At 42.0% G+C, this 22923-nt stretch overlaps 1 protein-coding gene across 1 annotated transcript; it reads right to left on the bottom strand.

Moving 5' to 3' along the window:
- Positions 1 to 210: 210 nt before the first annotated feature.
- Positions 211 to 21674, bottom strand: LMNTD1 (lamin tail domain containing 1). Its single transcript, XM_042795143.1, has 5 exons — positions 21659 to 21674; positions 21023 to 21134; positions 4216 to 4393; positions 1696 to 1815; positions 211 to 393 (listed from the first exon to the last, which is right to left on the bottom strand). The coding sequence occupies exons 1-5, from the start codon at positions 21672 to 21674 to the stop codon at positions 211 to 213; spliced, it is 609 nt and encodes a 202-aa protein (XP_042651077.1).
- Between the last annotated feature and the right edge of the window lie 1249 nt (positions 21675 to 22923).

Raw genomic sequence — 22923 nt, 5'->3', positions numbered from 1 at the left:
ATCAGGAGTTTTGGGCTAGATTCTTGTCTGAAGGTTAACGTTCATTCTTATTTTCAAAATTCCAAATATTTTTAAAAATTTAAATTACCAAGATAGTAATTTAAAAGCGTCCACTTACAGATCCAGTCTGGCACAATGCTGCAATTACAGAGCACACACACTGAATGTCAGATACCTTTTAATGAAGCTTTGTCTTCTTTTTCTTGTTTGTCATGGGTCAGCCCTCTTCCACTCTGTACCAGTTATTGTAAATTCCTGTTCATTTTCCCATCCTTCTTTTTGCTTTGTTGTTGAGAAAGTTGGTATAACACTGTTCTCAAGCTTTTCACTTTCTTCTTTTGCCACCCATCCTTGCACTCTGTTCCAGTAGAGAGGAGTGTACCAAGCCACAGCCTGAAAAAAAAACAAACAAACAAACAAACAAAAACAAAAACAAAACCAAAACATATCACTGCTTATTTATATTCTACATTTTTTCATCAAGGTAACTGTTTGTTATAGACAAACCAGGAAGGTCTGAAAGGGTAGGTGCTCCAGTGTATTTCTGAGATATTTATCATTTGAAAGATAAATACTATACAACCACTAAATTCCAGCTTTTCTTCTTTGGTCTTAAAATTCATTTCCAGTATTGAAATATATTTAGCATAGACTTATCATCAGAGACCCTTGAATTTCCACTGCTCCAGTTAAGTAAATCAGACAAAGGAGGAGAGGACAGAAGACATGACAATTCTGCAAGTATGACAAAGGCTGCTGAGGGAAGAAAAGGCAATACATTCTCCCCATCCACCATGGATAGGACAAGAAGAAAAGGACTAAAATTGAGGCAGAAAAAGTTCAGTTTAGACACTAGGAGCAGCGTAGAGAGAGTGAGGCACTAAAGCAGATTGCCTGGGGACATGGTGGAGTCTCCATTACTGAAGGTCTTCCAGAACTACCTAGGGAAGCCACAGCCAGGAGCAATCCTGGCAGAGGTAAACATGTCACAAGTTCCCTTTCAGCCTCCAATTCCCTGGCACTGATGTGATAGCAAGAGGAGTAAATGTGAAAAGGTGAGACCAAAATTCAACGTTCATGTAACGTTTTGTAAGATGCAAATTATGCTACCTTGGGGAAGCTGTATAACTTACAGTGTTTATGAAAATCACACATCTTCTCCATATTGTCACTGGTTCAAGTTTGTCTTGCTAAAAATGACCAAAACCATAGCTGCCACTGGACAACTATGAGGTAAAAAATTATCCTGGGCTCTTTCTCATCCCCAAGTCAACAGCAGTTTGCCTAAAATATTCAACACAGTTGCCAAGCCAATGGCAGTTACTATTGGACAACCATGGGCTGAATATCCCTGGGCATAGCTGGATCTTTCAAGGCTGAACCACAGTGGAAGAGGACAGCGGGCTGGCACTTCACACTTGTGGAGCCCCTGCTTCAACCCCTATGAGGATGTTAGCCTTTCATTCAACAAGTGCTGTCATCAATCTACTGTTTTTCTTCAGACCTTCAGATCCCAATAATTAATAGCCACACTGAAGCAAGGTTAACAGAGAGAGATCACAGCTTTCCTATGTTTGAATGGCTTGTGCTTGATTCTACAAGGACTTTAACAATATGATCCTAAATCTCTGAAGGAAATCCAGTGATAGAGCTGTCTGCGCAAAGACATGTGGTGATTTTGTTCAGGGCACTCACTTGACTGCTAGGGTCACAGAGAATGGCAGCACAGTCAAGAGTTGTCCTAAATCTCTCCAGGTCCTTCCAAAGAAAATCTGAGGGAGGTTTGTGAATCACTGTAGCATCTGCTGCCCAAACCTGCAGAGATCAAGCAGCCGTTAGATTAAAGACAAAATGGCTCCTGGATGTTTATACAATATAAGAACTCAGTAAAAACATCAGGTTTTCCTTTTGATTTTTGTAACACTGGTGACTGTTTGATCTGTGAAATCAAAGCTGAAAGAACTGTATTTCAAGACTCACAGTTTAGTTATAGTGATTATTTTCAAGTACCTCTCCTGAGGATTAACAGAGATTAGCAAAGGCACATTTTTCAAGGTGTGATAGTAAATCCTGGGTTTTTTGGTCTGTCTTGCTGAAGGTAAGATTAAAAATAGGCAGTTTCTTTTATTTTCTGAATTACCAGGGGCATTGGAAGAGATCTGTGATATCGACTTTAAAATTCCCGTCTCTGCTTGATTCTGGATTCCCTCTGTTCAGGGAGAAGCTGTCTCTACTGGAGACCAGAAATTTTTTGTACTTTTATCCTAATACAAAAGATTTAACAACGTTGTGCTTTATATAAAGTGAACACAATTATCTGTGACCTTTATCACTATCACAGTAGCAAAAGGACCCATTATGAAAACATTTCTCTTGCATAAGATCACCACAACATGCTTTTGCAAATAGTGTTCCTAAAGGATTTGGCATTTGCCATCTGTAAGAAAATGGCTTCAACTATTTCCTGGGAGCCAAAACAATGCTCATTCAATTTTAAAGAAGTATCTTGAAAAAAATAGAATGCTCTCTTCCAGAAGTGCTCACCATACAGCACTCTGACAAGGTGTATTTGTGGCTTTTTCACACATACGTGAGAAGACAACATTGACTCATCTGGGCCCTTGCCAGATTACATTTCCAGCTTTCTTGTAAGAGGGCTCATGCAGGGCTGCATTGACCTGCATCCAGCTTGGTGATGAATGTGGACTTTGCCTCTTTTTATTCTGCGAGACCTCAATTTTCATCTCAGAAAAAGAAACAAACACTGGTGGTAAAGGAGGCTTCAGGCCATATTCCAACTATCTACACTGGCATCTAACTTGAGCATTTTGCCTTGGTTCATCTGTTGCTCTCACACAGAGCTGGGGCCTGGAAGTCTTCCCTAGCTGGCTGTCTGACACAGAAACTATTGTACATGAATTTTAGATGCAAGAGTTGGCAGCCTGAATACGACCCATTGAAATGAATAAGCCAGCAGAAATTTTCTGCTTGCACATGCTGGAACAGAAGCTGTGGTGGACCTTCTACCTCAGTCACCCAAGAGCCTCTTAATGATAATGGGAACAGCAACCTTGTTGATGACTTCAGCACTGATCAGAGCGCTTCAGCAAGGATTGCTTTTGGGGTGGGTGGCGTCAAAGCCAATTAAGAGGAAACCATTTCTGAGGAGATCTGAAAAGTGTCTTGCAGCCAGCCGAACAGCTAGCATCTTTACCCAGTATAGCAAAGGCTGAGCCCACTCTGAGTGTGGGTACATCCCAGAGGTTGCTGGAGGCTGCGTGCAGACACCAGCAGATGTTCCTCAGCTACACCTACAACTGAGCCTTGGTCACATTTAGTTCACACATTCAAGCCTTTTTCATTACCATGGATATCAGATGCATGTATTTGTTGTTGTCTATTTAAAGCTTTTCTGGGGTATGATGAAGTCATCTGACTCTTTGTGTCTTAAATCCTACCTGTTTCTCCTTCAGACTGGCAAAAAGATGCATCTGAACTAGCTGGAGGGGAAGTAATTTTTTCAGCAGACCATGCGCTGAATTTTTAACGTATAGTTCTGGTATGACATCAAAGGAGAGCACATCATTATCTTCCTTTTACAGAATAGGAAACTAAGGCACAGAGTGTCAGCATTTTGCCTAAAGTCACCCAAGGCAAAGCCAGGAACAGAGCCCCATTGCCAGAACAGTGGTTTATGGCTTCCTCTGCTGGATAACAGACAGTGGGCAGTCTGGAAAGCAACATCATTTTTCTTTTTATTTTCAGTTGAGACCCTATATAGTGATACCTCAGACTATACACAAAACTGTATTAATTGCTTTAGTAGCAACAAATAAAAGTCATTTACTTTCCAGTTCTATTATTTGTGGTTTTCCAATCCAAAGTACCCACCATCTGTTGGCAAATACTGGCACAACTCAATATTCTGACAGTATGGGGAGCTTTTTATGGGAGCAATGATTGGGAAAAGAATGTATCAAACAAGGATTTTCTAGGATAGCTTCCCATTACTGGGCAACATGAAGTGCTGGATGTGTCATGCAAATGCCAGGCTTGTACTGACAATGGACATTAGCAGCTTCTTCTGAATTTGTCATTATTTGTGAGTGTTAGCCTTTCTGAAAATACAGATTTAAGATTGTCTCTGTACTATCAGGCTAAGAGTGTACCCTAGTCTGCCAGCTGAGAAAAGGCACACAACCCCCCCCCACTCACTGTCACAGTGGAATTAGGCGCCATCCTGGTCTCAGGGGGAAATTGAAATACAGCCACTGCTTGACCTCGGACGTCCTGTTTCAAGAGATAATCCCCAATGTCTTCCTCTTTCACAGGGGCACAGTTCAGGATCTTTACAAAATGACCACCTGGATCAACTTCAGCAATTTTCAAATTTCTAATAACAGTGAAAGAACAGATTTTGATTTGAAAGTGTAAAAGCATTGCTTAATTGAAAAAATGAATTTATTTCCTTATAACAACTAGCCTAGATACCAATAATTAATAGTAAGTAAACGTACCACAGGCAGTACATTTACAGCACTGCCATTCTACTTTTTATGCAGTGCCTTTCATCTGAAAAAAATCAATTTGCATTAAAGTTATTATATTCTATTTCTCTTTCACACTTAGGTAGCATCCATTACCATCAAAAATTAAAATATGCTTTGTGGGGCAAAAAGTCATCAGTATACCATTTGAATTTAGTTTTGTCTAAATATACATAGGCTGCAACCTCTAAGGCTGCCTTGGGTATTTAGCCTAGTATGATTAGTGGGAGTTGTGTAGCTGACTCCATAAGTTTATAAAATCCCTCCCGTCCATCAGTATATATTTCTCCTCCTGCCTTTCATTGTTTTTTCCTTCCTGGAGAAAGACACATCTTCATTATTAACACTTTATTATTAACTGAGAGAGAGTCCATGCTACAAGACTGAGATTTCATCCCTCCCTCGTTTCAGAATCACAGCAAAGCCGGGTCTGTTTTGCATCTGCAGTAAGATCAGGGACTTCTTGCGCAAGCAGGGGAATACTCAATCTCCCCTAAGCACTGGAAAACAAATTTATCACTTGAGTGTTCCTTAAAGTAGCTCACATGTCAAGGGAGCACTTTTAAACAGTCAGTCCCAGACTGTAATGCTCATGACAGGTCTTATTAGACAGGTTGTGAATGAAGTCTAAGAATCATTCAGCTTTTGATGTGTCATCTACTGCAATAAATTTAATTATTTAGCACTGGTGCAGTGACTTGTCCATCTCCTGTGCATGTAATGCTTTTGCCCTTGCCACATTAATCCTGTTGCAGTAAGTTTGAGGCCTCAGTGTGTATAATAAAGGTTGACCCCACAGCCCAGACAGCCTATGTACTTGCTTAACACAGCCAAATCCTCATTCACCCTGTGACAAATACTGCCCACCCACCCCAAATAATTGAACCCTGTGGTGTAGCAGTGAGTCATTCTTGCTCAGGCTGCCTCCGGGCTGCCTCTGGCATTGATAGATTTGGAAGCAGAGCCTCGGGGAACTGCCCCCTCCCTGGCCAGAGAGGATATGCATAACAAATCGAACACTTGGCTGCCTCGCCTCTGCCTTCCTGCCAACTTTGGGAACTCCAGAGTTCCCACTCAGTCCTGGTCGACTTGTGCTTCTATTTGTCAGCAAGGAGAGACCTGGAGGCAGTTTAGAAGAGATGCAGAGCCTCGGAAGGGCTTGGCAGCACAGCCAGGCTTGAGGGGCTCCCACCTTCAGACTCTGTCCCTCTTCCGGCTGCTTGCTTTCATCTGGTTGCCAGAGTTTGGCACGTTTCTCCTTCCTCCCTGCTCATAGGACCATACTCTAAGCTGTATCACTGAAATAACTCAGTGTAAAAGGATGGGGGGATATTCTATTAACCTGAGCTTTTTTGGCAATCTCTGCAAGCTGCTGTATCAGTGCAGCTGAAGGGGATGCCCAGCTGTGCTTCAAAACTTTGCAAACTCCTGATGCAGAGAATGATCCTTCAGGATCTCTCAGCTTGTAAATCATCATTTACACACACAGTACACACACGGATGTAAAATGCTGCAACTCAAATCCACAGTTGCTTCCTACATACATCGCCACAGTCCCAGAGCTCCAGTAGTGGCCTAGGACTCCACTGGTTCTAAAACCAGAATGACACCAGAAACAACGAGAAAGCCGTGATATTTTTACACTCTGAAAGGGTGCAGAGCCACATAAGTCAAAGGGAGAAGGCTTTTAAACCATACAGAAGGCAAAAATCTTCCTGATCTCCCATTTCTCTCTGTGCAAGGAAAGTGAAAGAAAAGTTTTGGGTGCCAAAATGTACCTAGGAGATCAGGAAAAAGCGGATGGGAAAAGACACCTCCTAAAATGGTCTTAAAAGGCCATTTTATGATGTAACCTTGTAAATAGCAGAATCCTGGTTCATAAAGGAGCGCATAATGGTGGTCCAGGGTAGCGTAACTTTCCCTAAAACAAGACCTCAGGTTGAACCTAGTGAAGCCAGGGAGACTTGGGAACATAAAATGGGCCTCACGGGACTTTTGGATACAACACAGGACTGGTAAAGGAACAACTGATAGGACATGGGTATTTGATATTGGAAGCTGCTGAAGCAAGCAACGCAGAGCTGCCAGCTTGAGTCCAGGCAATCCACTGCCTCACAGCCACGCTGGCTGAAGGAGAAGGTCAGATCCAAAGCTGCAAGGGTTAAACAGCAAGGTTGGCTCAACTGTGTAAGGTTGAATCCTGAAAGAGCTGTTAGTGACAAAGAAGAGTAAATGGGCTTGATCATGCTTGATCATGGTTCAATCTCAAATGTTTCAGAATCAGTTGGGCACTCTCCTGTGCCAGATCAGAGAGCCAGTACTTTTGATGGGCATAGCATGAGATGAGAATGCATCATCATGCAATTCTCCTTCCAGGCATGAAAATACAGCTTCCTTCTGTGGACAACTCCCAGTATCTAGAAGAGCCTAGAAGGAGCTGTTAGCTCCCAATGATCCTGCTCTGAGTGGGTTTTCCCAAGTAATGGCTCTCTGGCATCTCCCTTTTGTTCCCTGGAGAAGCCATTCACCCGTCCCCTGAGTCAGCCTGGGATTAATAGCAATTTTCATTATCTGCCTGTACATCCCAAACAGAGAGTCTAAGTCAAGAGCCCCTGTTTTGTTAACACATATAAATCTAAAAAAAAGCTCCTTATGAATCAATGTCAGTTTTTCATATAGGCATGGGGTCTGCACATATCAAAAGAGAGAGAAGTGGCAGAAAAGAAAGGAGAGCAGGCAGGTCCACACCAGGGACCTTGATTCCATTCACCATAAAAACTTAGAAGCAGGTATATTTCTCCTCACTTTATAACAGAAAATGAAGCTCTCTCACACAGGCTCCTGTAACTTGTACAAATGTTTCTCATCAAGTACAAGGACCACGATTCACTGGCTCTGTTGTGTAAACCTGATACAGATGCAGGCCTTGCTAATAACTATACCCTTGAAGAGGAGCTAAATGACTAATGGGAGGGAAACATCCCACCCCAGAAGGCATCAGAGGCTTGATGATTGCCCAAGAAGCATAAAGTCAGCAAAAATCTGTGGTAACTGAAGAAGAGGTAAAGGTGGTGGTGGAGAGTGATCTCACAACCCAATTCAAGATCAGGAAGACTTGCCCCTCCATGCCTGTAAGGAGCATATGTGCTCATTTACATAGCAAGCAAGGCCAATTTAAATATAACTAACCAATGAGGGACAAAGTGATAAGAAACTAACCAGTGGTGATTACAGTAAACATGTATTTGTGTAGTTTGAACTGTATAAATACCTTGAAGTTCTTTTGTGTGCTGTGCTAGCTTTCTGGAATTATGACCTAGCACCCATTTTTGTGCTAATATAGAATAAGCTGATATCTGGGCTCTGTGTGTGGGATTGGCTTTTTGCACACCAGGTAACAAACTCTGAGGGACAACACTCCCTCACACTGTTTCCTGCTCTTTTTCTCAGAGAGTTCTGTCTTTAGTCAGTCATCTGTGCTGTATGTGTCTTTAAATTATAAATGGATAATCTTCCAGATTTTGGGAGGTCCCTTTGTCAGAGGAATTCCTGGGGATATAGCCCTTGTTTGATGAAATTCAGAGTGACTAAATTAACAAACAACTGACTAAAGATAAGATTCTTTGTTTGAACTGGAAATCCTGTTTTGCCAGCAACTATTTTTAAGGAATTCTATAATAAAATACGTATGCCTGTACCTTCATGTTTTGTTATATTATTTTCTGCCAAAGAAGACTCTGAGTTTATGAATATCATGATCTATGTGTATGTCTCATCGGGAATTTGGGCCTTAGCCTGTGCACTTCCTACCCTCGACCTTAAAAATCCCAAATGTATAGGCCCCATTTGAACTAATTTCCCCAAATCCATTCAGTTTTGTACTCTAAGTGTACATGCAGCTTAGTCCCATGCCGAAGCCCTACATGTAACAGGACAGAGGGAGCTGATGGGGAAAGTGAGACCTGCAGGATTTCTCTAAGAACTTGTATAGCCAGCTAGCTGCTCGATGGCAACAGACTTTTGTGAGTTTAAATGAGGGAATAACTTCTCCAAGCAGATGTTCACTGAAGGCTTCAAAGCTTTTTTTAGCAAGTTAGTTTACCTTTCAAGATAGTGCACTAGCTCCTGTGAGACAGGAGCTAAAGTACTAAAGTGCATGGGGAGAGGTGGGCATGTGTTGATGCTGTAGTTTCTTCTGCTACGTGCAGAAGATATTCTCTGGTGGAACATGATCCAACGTTTTTTATAATGTACATAGCACTGCACATTGCAGAGGGGGGAAAAAATGTCAGTATTCTCAGTAGCATGGAGTGCATCAGCCATGGACCTGTGACCTGTCATTAGGATGCCATTTGAACTGCTCCTCTCTGATAGAGCTGATAGAGGTAGCAGCAGTATAGTGTTTTAACTATAAAACACACCAAGAATTCAAGTATTTCTGAGCTCCTAAGTCTTTGAGAAAGTCACAGATTTGTATTATTATTATGTTGGGAAAGGCTTATCTCCAGAAGTACAAATCTATTTATTTGTATGCCAGCAGATTTAACTATACTAGAGGGACAGAACAGGAAAAGTCCTGGGAGAAGGGTCAGCTCACTCTTTGGGAAAGGCTGTGAAATGTTGCATACCTAGCAGCTCTATGCAACTGTAGGCCTGAAACACCGAGGTTCAGCTGAGATCCCAAGTATTTTACAGATTAGGACTTTAACTTAACTCATCCATGGTATGTAGCACATGCACTTACTACAAAATAGATATTGATGATTTTTCGATAGCCATGAACAAAATTTCAAGTATCAGTTTCTATTTTTCTTGTTTTCTGCAAAACAGACACCCTAAAAATACAGCAGGTATTTTACTGTTTTATTATTAACCCTGTTCAGGTGCAAAAGTCAGGGAAATGTTTAGGGTGACATTCACATTGAACAGGCTCTATGACTGTCTCTAAGCATCAGTGTCAGGAGGTGTGTGACAATACTGTCACCCTCCTTGCACACAGCTGATAGCTGAAAATCCAAATGCTGTGAATCCTGATGCTGCTGAAAAGCCCGATGTTGCTGAAAATCCTGATAGCTCAACTCCCATACATTTATCAGTACGACATTAGTTAACTATATAATTAAACACATAACCTTCAAGGTGCTTTAAGCATGTTCACATATTCTCAAAAGCAATTGGATGTAAATTAAACTCAATTATAAACAATAAAACCAAAATTTCCTAGTTGGCCAAACCCACATATTTCTACTACGTTTTTGTATACTTGTATCGTGACTTTACAACAAATCAGATCCAGCCATACTACTCATCAATTCTCTATAGAAGTATTACTAAATTGTGTTCACACTGTGCACACTCAAAGGATGTTGTATAATGTAGTAATATTGGGTATTGTGTACCACAATGCAATTTTATTTATTTAATATGTATAACAAGAAAAGGTATAGTTTAAATTCAAATCGAATGGCATTAAAAAAAAAAAAAAGAGCTAGTGTGCTGGCATGATAGAATACCATAATAGTAAGGAATCAAATTAGAATTAAAAGAATTGCTTAATTTATGCATTTAACAAGTTTAACCACACACAAAGCAGACTGTCATCGCCTTTTACTCTTTATCTTCAACAATTAGCAGAGCTAATGACTTCTTTTGCTTTCTGTATGAGACAAGAAGTGATTCAATCCCCACTGGAAAACAGTTCACACAATACAAGGAAACGCATAAAGAGGAAGGCGATCTCTTTTATCTCCTAATGTTTATCTAGAGTTATTCTCCTCAAGCTCAGTCAAACAGTATGGTGTATCTCATTATTTGGAAACAGCTTCAGAGCTCTGAACACAACTGGAGCTTTCATGCTGGATTTCAAAGGTATCTTTTCATGGCTGTCCCTGTAATGTCCTGAGAATTACACTGGTCTCTTTATGGAAACATATGCAAGGAGCACCATGGATTTACAAAGACTAAGTCCATGTGAAAAATGCATATAAACTGGACAGAATTACAAAATGAATGAGAGCAGGGAGACCAACAGGCATCAAAGAGCTGGGAGTCAGGAAAGTATTTGAGAAAGTGACTCTCAAAATATTATCTCCCATTGGCTTAGACATAAACACTGTCACAGGACCTGTCTGAAGGACTGCAAACAAGGAATAATAACAGATAAGGGGGTTGTATCTCATATGTTCCCTATAGGGACAACGGGCAGCTCTCATTTCACAGAGCATCTCCACTTCTGATTTGCGAGAATCAGAATAAAAGAATAAAAGAGAATAAAAGAGCTGGTTAATAAAATATGTAGATAACACTAAGTTGAAAGCAGAAGGTGTGGGAAGACAAATGGGAGTAAGAGAAATAATACAAAGAGCTCTAGAGAGCTTAGAAATATGGGCAGGAAAGAAGTAAGATGCAGCTCTTGGAAAATGGTACACTAATTTATCGGGGGGAAATAGCATTCACTGGAGGGAAAAGTATGGAGAGCAGTAATGCTGAAAGAAGGCTAGGAGGAAGCCAGTGATGCATTTGCAATTTGACAACAAAAAAGGCTGTTACAATTTTATGACACTGTCCTTGTGGAGTAGGGAGACAGAGTGGAAGATTCCCTTTGTGCAGCTGTGGAGAGGGGAAGCTGGAAATACGGATCCTGATGTCCACATGCACCAGTGTCTGGTGTGACCAGGCTTCAAAGACTATAAGAAAATTCCTCATAGGAGTAAATGCAGGGAAATACAGTTCTCCCACTTCTAATATAGGCAACATAGAGTTCATCCACTCCTCACATCTTGGCCCGAGGCACCAAACATACAACCTCATCCACGATGCTTTGGTTTTGGTTTAAGTACTACTCTACTAAAAACTCTGGATTTAGGCTGGTATGAGACCAGAATAAAATGTACTGGGTTCATTTTAGGACATCTCATCACCAGAAAAATATTGACAATTAACAAGGAATAATAGGAGGGTACAAAAATTATGAGGGATGCACGGGCTAATTTGTGGGGGGGAAAATGTAAAAGAGCTAAAATGCTTGTCTTCAGTTGATAATCACAGGGACATGTGATACCCAAATGGGCATAGCAGGTGGGTGGAAAAGAGCCAAAAGGCAAAGAGTTTGTGCAGCTGAACTATCACCAATGAAATACCATTGTAAAAGGAGAAATGTAGTTTGAGTATTGTGAAAGCAACCTTAGCAGTAAGCATGTGCAGGCCTACCCACTGAACAATGCAGCGGGAAGGAGTCTGTAGCAGACAGTATCCACATGGGGCTAGCCTTAAAACTGGCATCATCAACTGTTGTCACTTCTCTGAAGAAGACAAATTCAAGATAACTGAAACCAGCTAAGGATCTGTTTTGATAGACCTTTCTCACCTTTAGTATATGTGAAGCAAAATTAAAGATGGCAAATGCCTTTTTGGGACAATTAGCTTCTCCAGGAGACAATAATTTCTTTTTAAATGGGATTACTAGGTGGGTATAAACCACATACAGCCCAGTTTACTCCTTTGGCTGCTTGTCACTGCCTCATATACCTTCATGTAGCCTGCAAGGTGGGACCCTACAAAGTCCCCTGCAATATCAGTTCTATTCTTGGATTCAAAATTAGGTGGGCTCAGTTGAAGACAAGGCCAAAACCAGCTATGAGGTACCGTGTTTCTGCTCCTTTTGTGGACTACCTTGACAAGGGAGGTATCTTTGAATTTACATTAACAAATACTGGAAGGGACATGGTGAATGAAGGGTGATTTATCCTTTGTGAATGGGTGAAGTCCAATTTGGGGGGCAGTTGTCCTTAAAGCAGTAAGTGAGATCCTTACATTTCAAAGTCTGATGTTCTCAAATACCCTCCTGGATCATGACTCAGTCTCTTATCAAGGGTTTGCCTGTGTTTTGCAGCTCCTCCAAAGGAGATACTGCAGCACACACCACCTCTTCCCTACAAAAATAACCTGAAGGAAAGCCCCAACTGTGCCTGTACCTGGATGCAGACTTCTGGTAGTCCTCATAAGCAGAACATGTCCTTCCATGATTCTCCATGCATCCAAGGTTCTCAGCAATCTTCCTTGAGCCAGTAAACAAAGGGCTGAAGTGGCTCTGGCATTGTCCTGACACCATCATTGAAAGGCTAAGGCTTCTTGATGGAGCAGAGTTCCAGTTTTGTATTTCAATACCATCTTTGGGCTGAGCTGGTGAGCAAGCAAAAGACAAAGACACCGAGTTATGCAGTATTAATAGAAAGACAAATTATGAGAAGCAAGTCTCTTTTTTTTTTTTTTTGGGGGGGGTGGTGGTGGTGTTTGGGTTTTTATTTGGTAACAAAAATGGAACATTTAATTTCCTCTTTGCCTCTAATTGCAACGTGATGCTTAACAAACACTCCTCTCAAAGCGTTAAACTTATGACTATAAAATAGAGCACAGCTGGTAAACTGAGTATTTTCTTACTGACATGTAGATTTATTACCTCATTGGAATTATCTTAGGTAACAAAAAAAACAATAAATTATGCCATCAGTGATATAATTGTCACCCTGCAATTTCAGTCCTGTTAGACAGCATAGCATCAGCTGTGAGTGGATAATGAATGTATCAAGGCTCCCTTCCAATTACAAAATGAAAGTGATAACATATCCTAATCGCCTTTTTGTTCCACTTTTCAAATACAGATGTTCAAGAGAGACTCTGCAGGACTTCCTGTTGTGGCAAAGGCAGGGAGAACCAGAGAGAGGGAACATGCTCAGTGAACTTGTCTTTCACCAGGAAAGTTTACCTTTCACATCAAAGTCTCCCCAACAAACTAAATCCTTTTTGGTGCCTGTTGCTTAGACTATACATTTGAAATTTCCTTCAGTATTTTATGTTGATTGTTGTATGAGACATTCCACCAGGCAATCTATCTCTAACCAGATCTGGTGGGGCAGCCTAAACTTTGGGGTGAAGATGCATCCCTCAGCTCATCTTGGCTCTGAAATGTCTGGAGCACAAATCAGCTTCTCTTGGAAGAGTGTCGGGGTCAGACAGCATCACTGCAATGCTCTCATTAGGTGATTAGCCTCACCAGCTCCCTGAGAGTCATTTACAATGGTATTTTCTTCCATATGAGCTTTTTTTAAATTACAAAAAAAATGTGTGTTAGAAACTCTGTAGCCCTTCTCCCTGTGCATTTCATCACGGCATGACGATGGCACAGCATCAAACAGTCTTCCAGTATCATTTGTAATCCCTTCCCTTGAGATACCCAGGGAAGCACGGCTCCAGCCCTGAGACAGCAGTGCTGGTTCACCTGCCTGTGTTAAATGAGCAGTTAGTGGCAGGCAAGAGTAATACCACAGGGGTAATAAGGAAGTGAAATGCTACAGGGCAAGTGGTCTAAAGAGAAAGCTAAAGCTGGCATACAGCTTAACCGAGTGTGACTTCGGGTGAGGATGGACTGAGCTAGGAAATGTTGAAGAATGGACTTTGAGCTTTCAGTAGCAGAGAAACAGCACCAGGGGCAACAAGCTCTCTAAGCCAGAAACTAGAAATGCTGGGCTTTGTTTTTCTGGGCTGGAGCCTTTGCTAGATCAAACACTCAGAGCGGCAGCAGAGCTGGCAGCTGCAGGGTGAACAGACTGTGTTGAAGCTGCTTTTCACTGATGTGTCAACAAGCCAGTCTGTTCCTGAGAGCAGACCGATGGTTGCTTTTGCTGTTGCTAGGATGTGGCATCCTTAAAAGGGGCTTTCGGGGAGCCTCTAGGAGGGGCCCTGACACTGTTGAAATTCAGTGGGATCAAATTACTAATTCCCTTATGCTCCTTTGGAAGCTACTGTCTAAACTGTGGCAGTCTCCACAAACACTCAGCAGGGAAAAATGCTGTAGGGAAAGCCTCCAGGACAGCATCTCTCGGGCAAAATCTGCTCTCCTGTGGCATCCTGAACTCTGGGAAAACCCCATCTCCATCAGTCATTAAGCTGCCTTAAGTAGTTCACCCTGGGGCACCAGCAAGGGACATCTATACCCCAAAATTCATAGTAGAGTGCTTAGAAAGCTCTCCTAAGAGAGAGGAGGCTCCAAGTTCAAACTCACCCTACCCAAATTGGGGCCAAGATTTTAATCAGAGCTTTCCACTTAGAGGGCTGGATTAACTTCCAGGCAATGGTGTGGAGGCGAGAAGGGATCTGTCAACAAATCCCACTGTATCACATGCTTCATTGTTCACTGATACACATATGGGAACAGCAGGGAAGGACTTGAGGCTAGAGGCTAGCTCACACTCCAAAGGGCAGAACAGCAGAGGCCCACTGCTTTCCAAATATGTAGCCCGTACAAACATGCTCAAATTTGTTTCAAGTAGATCATTAACTAAAGACACAACTGGGAGGACAGACAGACAAATGTGAGCAGGCACACACACAGAGGGAGGTCACATCAGCCCCTTTTCCCTAGAAGACCAGGCCATTAAAACATTTTCTGAACTTCTCCTTCCCTTCAGATGGCTGCTTATGGCAGGAGGACATACACACGCCTTTCGGACAGCACAGATTGGGGTCTTTCATTGTTTTCTAATACCTGGGGTGAAATCCATTTTAATTCATCAATACGTTGGAGATGATCAACACTGCACATTTTGAAAAGGAAAGTCACCTTCTCCCAACCCCGGGGCAGACAAGTGCTGCTAGAATGAGCTGCAGCTGCTCCCTCCCAAGATCTTCATTACAGCGCTTCCCCAAAGCTAAGTGTTTTGATTTGGTTCAATAGGCAGGAATGAAACATTTCAACTGAAAAATGCCCAAGCATTTTGTTTAGGTCAAATGAAACATCTCGACCTTTCCAAACATGCTGTTCCCTGAGCAGCTGAATTAATGAAGCCTGGTTTCTAATTACTTTTTCCCTTCATTTTGCTTCCTCATCCCCCTGCCCTGGCATCATGTGGGTTCTCTGATGGTTAATAAATGGGAAGGACATATCAACCTTTTCTTCAATAGGAGCACTAGCATCATCTCTCATGCCTGACCATCCATTTTCAGAAAACCAGTAGGACTTCATCCCTGAGGACACTATCTCCATGCCAAGGTAGGAGGGAGAAACTGGTCCATGTATTTCAGAGTTATTAAGGTTAGAAAAATTGGTGCATATGCACACAGACCAGTAGCTAGATACCACAAGAATAAAAAATTTGATTATTTTTTTTGTTTCCTCCAAAATGTCAGCTTTGCCCTTTTCATCATTGTGCAGGTCTAAACCAAATGCCAAAATAATCATAATTATTTCTCTAGTTATGATTCTAGTCATAACTGTGTTTCAAGTGCTGTGCGGCATCACCATTTTCATAGGATGTCCAGCAAACCCCCTGATATGATTGGCACCATTGCTCTGGGGACAAATACGCTCTGCTTCACTACAGAGGCATGTAACAGAGATTCATCCTCCTTCTCTCGTGACCCTCCCTCACACAAAGGAGCACTCACACAAATCCCCACCCAGCACCAGTTTCTTCTTGGACTTGCCATGTCTTTCTGTGGGAGCCAAGAAGAGTCAGTGGCCAAGTGCAAAGCCTGGGCCTTGGCCCCATCAGCAGCACTCTGCTGCAAGACCGCGGGTGTCACTGTCCTCTGTCTCGCAACACAAGGCTGGAGAAGATGGCACATGGAGGGAGGCAGAGGGTGCAGAATCTCTTCTGGCATCAGGGCTGCTCTCAGCCCTGACAGTGATTTGGAAACAATCACAACCCCAGCAGCAGGGAAGAGCTGGATGCTCACTGTTCAGTAGCTTATTCCGGGCCAGTCGCGGCTCCCAGAACATGTACACACATCTTCCCACAAACCTCCTCCAGGCATCTATGCTTTGCTTAGAGCACACTTGCATATTTTTCTACATGGGAAAGCTAATCCTGCTATAACATAAGGCATGAAAAGAAAAGGTTCTTTTTACACATGGAGTCCTTATTACAGCTATACCCATTGTGAAACACAAGGAAATAACAACATTAGTCCAGGGAACACAGCCATATTCTCTACCACCTGAGGCCTCACTTGCCACTCTCTTGTTTGGAGACATGATCAGTCCCAGCTAGAGAGTCGGATGTGAAATGGGATGTGGGCTGCTTCATTCCATTAGTTGAAATATAACTAAAGCCTCCTCTCAAGCTATAGAGTTATATTTCCATACTGTGTGCATATGGACAAATAAAGGTCTGTGTTCTTCTGTCCTAACTACAAAGCAGTCAAATCTCCAGAGGCTTACCTATGGCTCTCCCTTGTGAAGCCTGAGTTAGGCCAGATGATTGTGCCAGACTGGGAATCACTGTGGTCCCTGTGACAGAGGCAGGATGAGATAAACCCGCAAAGGACATGTCTGAAGAATATATTGACCCATCTGCTGTGGATCTTGGAGTGATGGAGCCTGTGACCAATAGCTCAGAAGACAGCTGGTAGGATGTCATTTCTCTGCTGTAGATAAAAATGACCGTTTAGGAATTTGTCAAGAAAATTGTCTCTAAAACCAGATTAAAGCATACATCAGTCTCTGCCTACTAAATCAGTGAGATCAGGATCTTATATGGGGACAAGTCATATTAATGATAATCCAGAGAATGATATCCCAACCTCTTCCTCATTTTCAAGAGGACACAGTCCTTGCTGAGCAATACTTGATCATGATACAGCTAACAACCTATCCTCAGATGACCAATAGGCTTGTACCACCTAATGTGTCTGCATGCTGGGCTGACTATTTGCAACATCGTGCCATCTGAGAAGGTCCGTGTCTGTGAAGAGATCTTTGAGTTCTTGTAGGCTACCTAAGGTGCCAGGTTGTGGTGGCTTTTGGATGAAATCTGTAGCTGTAATTCTCTTCTGCATGCCACCATGGGCAGGACCAGACAAGAATTGAGCATGTAGTTCCTGCTCCCTGGGCCAGATGAACCTGGGCCAGTTCCCATCTGGAAGCCACCTTGCCAAGTCAGCACAGAACCACGTCCTAACTAATATACTCACTTATCATAACACAGCTATGCAGGTTTTAGACCAGAGTTGGCTTATATCCATCCTGCTAGGAGCACAGACAGAGGGATTTGGATTTGTCTTTACTTTTTTTTTTTAACCTAGACATGCTTCTAGGTACCAACTGTACGGACTGCTCCTTTAGAAGGATGACCAGACAGTGGTTCAAGAGGCTGCTGATCATTTGCCAGCACAGCAAGCCCACAGGGCCATGGGATTTGCAAACATCTTCCACCACAATCTTACAGGAATTGCTGAGTTCCCCATATTAAGTTCTTCAGAAGAAAGTCTCTGTCCTTCACTTGAAGTTAAATAGTTACGTGGCTCATTTTATGTCATTCAGGGGACCTTACAGAATTCCTTACTGTGACACTAAGAGATGCTGTTGCAGAGTCAGGACAGCAAGAGAGGTTCAGGGAAGTGGGGAGATGAATCATGGTGGTGCCTCTCATCCAGTCTTGTCTCATGGGATGGGATGCAGGGGCTCTTCCAACAGCCTAATAAGTGTGAGCTGCATGTCTCATGTAGACAGTATGCTGCCCAAGCAAGCGTTACTGTTCTCTGAAGCATAATTTCTCTGTTCCACTCAAGGCATCAGTCCTTTGCATCACCTCTCTGGTGGGCTATGCCATTGCAAGTCCATGAGCCCTATGCGGCCATTGAAAACAGGAAGGCATTTACCTGTCAGAGGCAACTATGTTAACTTATGCACTTTTTAAAGGAATATATGTGATTAAAGACAATGTGCCTGTAAATGCAGAGGCACCCCCTGCACACATATAGCAATCAGCACTCCCATGGCTTCCCTGGATCTACACTATGAAATGGAATAGCAGAAAAAATACCACAGTTCATATGATGCTGACACATGTAGGACTTTTTTTAATTAGAAAACTCAAAGCTTAGCAGCATCTGTTGAAAACCTCAAAGGAAGAAAAAGTGTGTGTGTAGTCATCCTTGTAAATATTCCCAAGAACACTATTTTTGGTCATGGCAACACAGCTGAGGCTGACCGTATACAAGCTGGCAGCTTTTAGGCAACATTGGCAGGAAAAGCATTTCCTTCCCAAGCATCTGGCTTTCATCTGGGCGGATACACTTGGTCAAGCCATTTATTTTATGAACTCCACCTGCATGTGTGTACCTATGCCTCTCTGCCTGTGTGGGCGGGTAGGGCTGAGCATTTGCTATATACTGAAGGATTTAAAAATGAATTTAATTACCTCCTGCTTCCAGCTATGGTGGTACAAGTCCAGAGCAACTTCAATAACTTCAGTGAAATTACTTGTGGGTTTATTCAGGTGTCACTGAGAGCACAGCTGAGCCCAGAGCAAGGCTCTTCTAAGCACCAGCTCATAGGAAACATCCACAGAGACTGGCAGCATGATTCTAAGGCCTAACAAAACCCCTGCTTGTGCAATGGGTGTCATCCACAAGCATTGTGCATTAAACTGCATTACGAAATCTAAAATACAGATACATTTATTGTGGTCTTCATACTGGATAAAACAAGAGGATATTAAAATGTCCACCCCACCCTGCCATTGCTTAGAGTACAAAGTTGAAACTCGGTGTTGTGATTAAACAGAGGAGTGGACCAAAGTCTCCCTGTGTTAAAGGAGGCAGTTAATGACAACAGTAGTAATGGGGATGACACATCACAACCCAAACCACTCAGATTTGTTTTCTGCATAAATCTCTGCAGTTTCCAGTCAGGCAAAAGAGGAGCCTGTGTTGATTAAAATGGCTCTTTAGTTTATCAACTAGCAAATGGCTCCAGCAGACAGAAAAGCATAAGCTATATGGCTTGCTCTATATAATACATGAATCATATTTATAATATGTTATGTTAATTATGTTATGTTATGTTATGCTACGCTGTGTTATCTATTTTATTTTATGATTTTATGGATGTACACATACAGAAACCTATATAGATATAGGTATGAGATATGTCTGTGAACAAATGAATGGTCAGCAAGATTCAGCAGGCCTTGAACTCCTGCATGCAATCACATTATGTCAGTTTAAAATACACTGTTTGTGACAGGGAGAACAGATCATTGAAGCAGGTTTATATTTGAGAATTTGCTCTTTGATTCGCTAGACTTTCTAATCAAAAGAGATTAGTTTGGCCTATGTTTACTGATGTATATGCAGCCCTTACATTTTCCTTCAAGTCATCCATTCTTTTAGCAAGACCTTTAATTCTGTGGGTTTTGGCACCACATCTGGCTAGAGAACCCCCTTCCTGCCACTCTAGTTTGTAGATCTCAAGCATGTGCAGTTTTGAACTACAGGGAATAGCAAGAGGAGAACTGCACCAGTGAAACTCATGCCTACTCCAGGAACCTGAAACACATTTCAGCTACTGACTGCTAAGTGGAACCTGAGCAAACAGTTCTTGTTAAGTGGATAGAGAAAGCAGAATGAAAATTGGCATGGTCATTTCAGTAATTTCTCCCACAACTGTTCTTCCTCTGCCTTTTCCAGGCACAGACGCTCCAGCAGGTGCTTGTGGCTCTCTTGCTTTGCTCTAAGAGAAGGAAACCATTGTCTTTAACATTATATGTGCAGGGAACAAAGTAAGGTGATATGGACCTAGGTTAGGAGGCTTGGTATGAGCTTCATCAGTGCCAGGTGATGGTTTCCACTCCCAGAGTCTACTCAGAGAGGTAAAGGGCTCCTTGAATTCAAGACAGCAGAAGCTCAGAGACAGATGGGTGAGGTTGGGTTGGCAAATCTACATAGGCTGCTTTGCCTTGGGTGAATCTCCATGCCTCCCAAACAAAGGATTTCTGGTAATTTAGCATGCAGGGGACTGGAATTTGACTTGGAAGAATACAAGGAAGAAGCTAAGAGAGCTTGCTGGGTCCTTTCTGAGCTTTAAAAAACTACTTCCCCCAAAGGAAACAGGTATTAACAAAGGTTCCACAAAGCAGAACCTGTTTGAGCAGAGAAGGGAAACAGAGCATGGCAAAGAGTAAGAGTACACATAGTACTGGGAGTAAAATTGCTGGACTCAGGCAAGTTGGAAGCCTAAGAAAACTGGGGATCTGATGTAAACTCTACTACACAGGCATATGAGTACTTCTAAAATAAACACAGACGGAACCACCAGCAGCATATGAACACCATGGTCTGCTCTGGGAGGTTAGATGGGGTAAGAACAGGGATTTCCAGAAAGGAAGAACTGGTAGGATCTTGGGAGACAAAATTGTGTCTAGCATGACACGACAAGACAACAACACAATAAAGAAATGCTATGTCATACTCTTTCAGTGATGCCTTTACAAACCTGATATTTTTTCTTTTGAGGTAAAGGACTAATTATTTGTGAGGGGTGGTGGCACAGACCTTTCTTTGTCTATTCTAAAACTCAAAAAATCTAGGATGTGACTATTCAAATATTGTCTTAAGAAAGATGTACAAGAAAACAGGAAATAAGGTAAAAGTGATTGTTTGTTTAGGGTTTTTTTTTTTTCAGTTAACTCTCCCACCTGTTTTCTCCTTCAGACACATCTCTGGGTGACTTGATTTCACTTTCCACGAAGACGTAATTCTCCTGAACTCCTCCTGTGCTTCCTTCTTGGCAAGAAGTTCTTGCACCTCCTAAGAAAACAATCACACGAAATCAGAGGGAAAATGGTTTTGAAGGTTGTGATTATCACACCAGCTAGGCTAGTATGCACTTTGGAACTCAAAAATTATATTACATATCATACGAGAGATATGTCATTCATACTTTGATCATTGTGCTAAGGAACTTCAAATGTTTGGTAAGTTTGGCTACCTATAATACTGATTTTATGAGCCAAACAGGATGGTGTCTCTGATCTTTCAAAAGTGGTTCTACATTCATTAAATTGTAAAATTCAGACATTTATCATTAGTTTCTTAGATAAGTGTGTGTCTGTCATTTAAGCAATGGCAAAATCATTTATAATCAATAGTCACTGTAGTTAAACACAGTGCAAAGAAGATAAATAGAGCCAATGTTTTGGATCTATCTTGATAGTACCAGGTTGGAAGTTCTCTGGTACGTACATACACTCAGAAAATAAGTTCTTTTAAAAAAACATATAGTGGCGTGCACTTTAAAGACAAAAGAAAAAGACAGCAACCCCAAATCTTACCAACACAAACTGACATCTCGACTCTCAACCAGGAAAAAGCTGGAAGAAGTGACACCTCCACACACACACACACCAGTTACACCTCTCTGCTGGAAGATGCTCCCCACAGGGCAGCATGGGTCAGGTACGCCATTGCAAATGCACACCCAAACACGCACTGTGTGTTACACTGAATAACTGGACAAAACATGCTGTAGAAATGTACAGACATCTCTCAACAAGTTATGCACTGACCACTTCTGGAGAAGGTTAATACCGCTTCTCTTAGTGGGTAACAAAGTAAATCCAGACACATGCAATTGCATCAGGAAAAGAAGTTCCTCAGGCTCCTGGGAAATTACTGCTCTGCACTACTGAGCAAGGAGAGCAGCACGAGGCAGTCTCTGCACAGCACATAGAATTATAGAATCAGTTGTGTTGGAAAAGACCTTTAAAATCATCGAGTCCAACCAGATGCACACAACCCTCCTGACATACTGCAAGTCGGGAAGCCATCTACCTCTCCCCAGGCAGGGCCAGTAAATCTCAGGGTCACCTGGGAGAATGGGCAACGGGTGTCAATCTCCAAAAATACACCACAGAGTTTTGCCATGGACAGGACTCTGGAAGCCACAACAACCATTACCCCAGAGTACCATTTGATATGCAGGAACAATTTGCTCACTGAGTGTTTTGACCTTCTTTAGTCTCTGTACAGAAGGCAATATTCTCATACTCTGCAAGCGAATTGAACTACTTCTTAGCTTAAGTAGGATAGGTCAGTGCCCTATTGCTGAGCATCACACTTCCACTGTCATCATTTTTCTTTTACCATGAGAAAAACTTCCAGAATTTTATTACAGTGGCATCCCAGATGATTTGTGCAATCAGTAACATAAACTATGGTTTCAAAGATTACGAGACTCCATATTAATTATGTACACACAGTACATGGTAGTTGAAACATTTCTGGAAAACAAATCTTAAATCAGGCTTGTTTGTATAGCCCCAGGAGATCTCGTCCTTCTCCAGAATAAATGAGTAGGTCTACTGATATCTATGTGGTTTGATCACTGCCAAATCAGTACATGTGAGAAAGCAACTTGTGACTGCTACACTACACTAGATTTGGGAGCATGAGCTCTGCAATATAAATATTTTGAAAAAAAGACCAACCATCTCAATGCTAAATATAACATAACTTTGGTCTGGGTTGAGGAAATTTTGCAACATAAAATCCAATAGTACCACAGTAGACTTATAAACAGAACTAGTCTGGGTTAAAA

This window comes from Tyto alba, unplaced genomic scaffold (genome assembly GCF_018691265.1).
Source record: "Tyto alba isolate M040663 unplaced genomic scaffold, T.alba_DEE_v4.0 Super-Scaffold_21, whole genome shotgun sequence".
Lineage (NCBI taxonomy): Eukaryota > Metazoa > Chordata > Aves > Strigiformes > Tytonidae > Tyto > Tyto alba.
The sequence above is the reverse complement of the archived record's forward strand: the minus strand, read 5'-3'. Positions and strand labels throughout refer to the sequence as shown.

Bases quoted from the DNA above. Each gene is read 5' to 3' on its own strand.
- LMNTD1 (XM_042795143.1), bottom strand. The intron at 1,816-4,215 runs GTGAGTGGGGGG...TGATCTCTGCAG, and splicing joins CGCCTAATTCCACTGTGACA to GTTTGGGCAGCAGATGCTAC. The intron at 394-1,695 runs GTGAGTGCCCTG...TTTTTTTTTCAG, and splicing joins TCTGTGACCCTAGCAGTCAA to GCTGTGGCTTGGTACACTCC.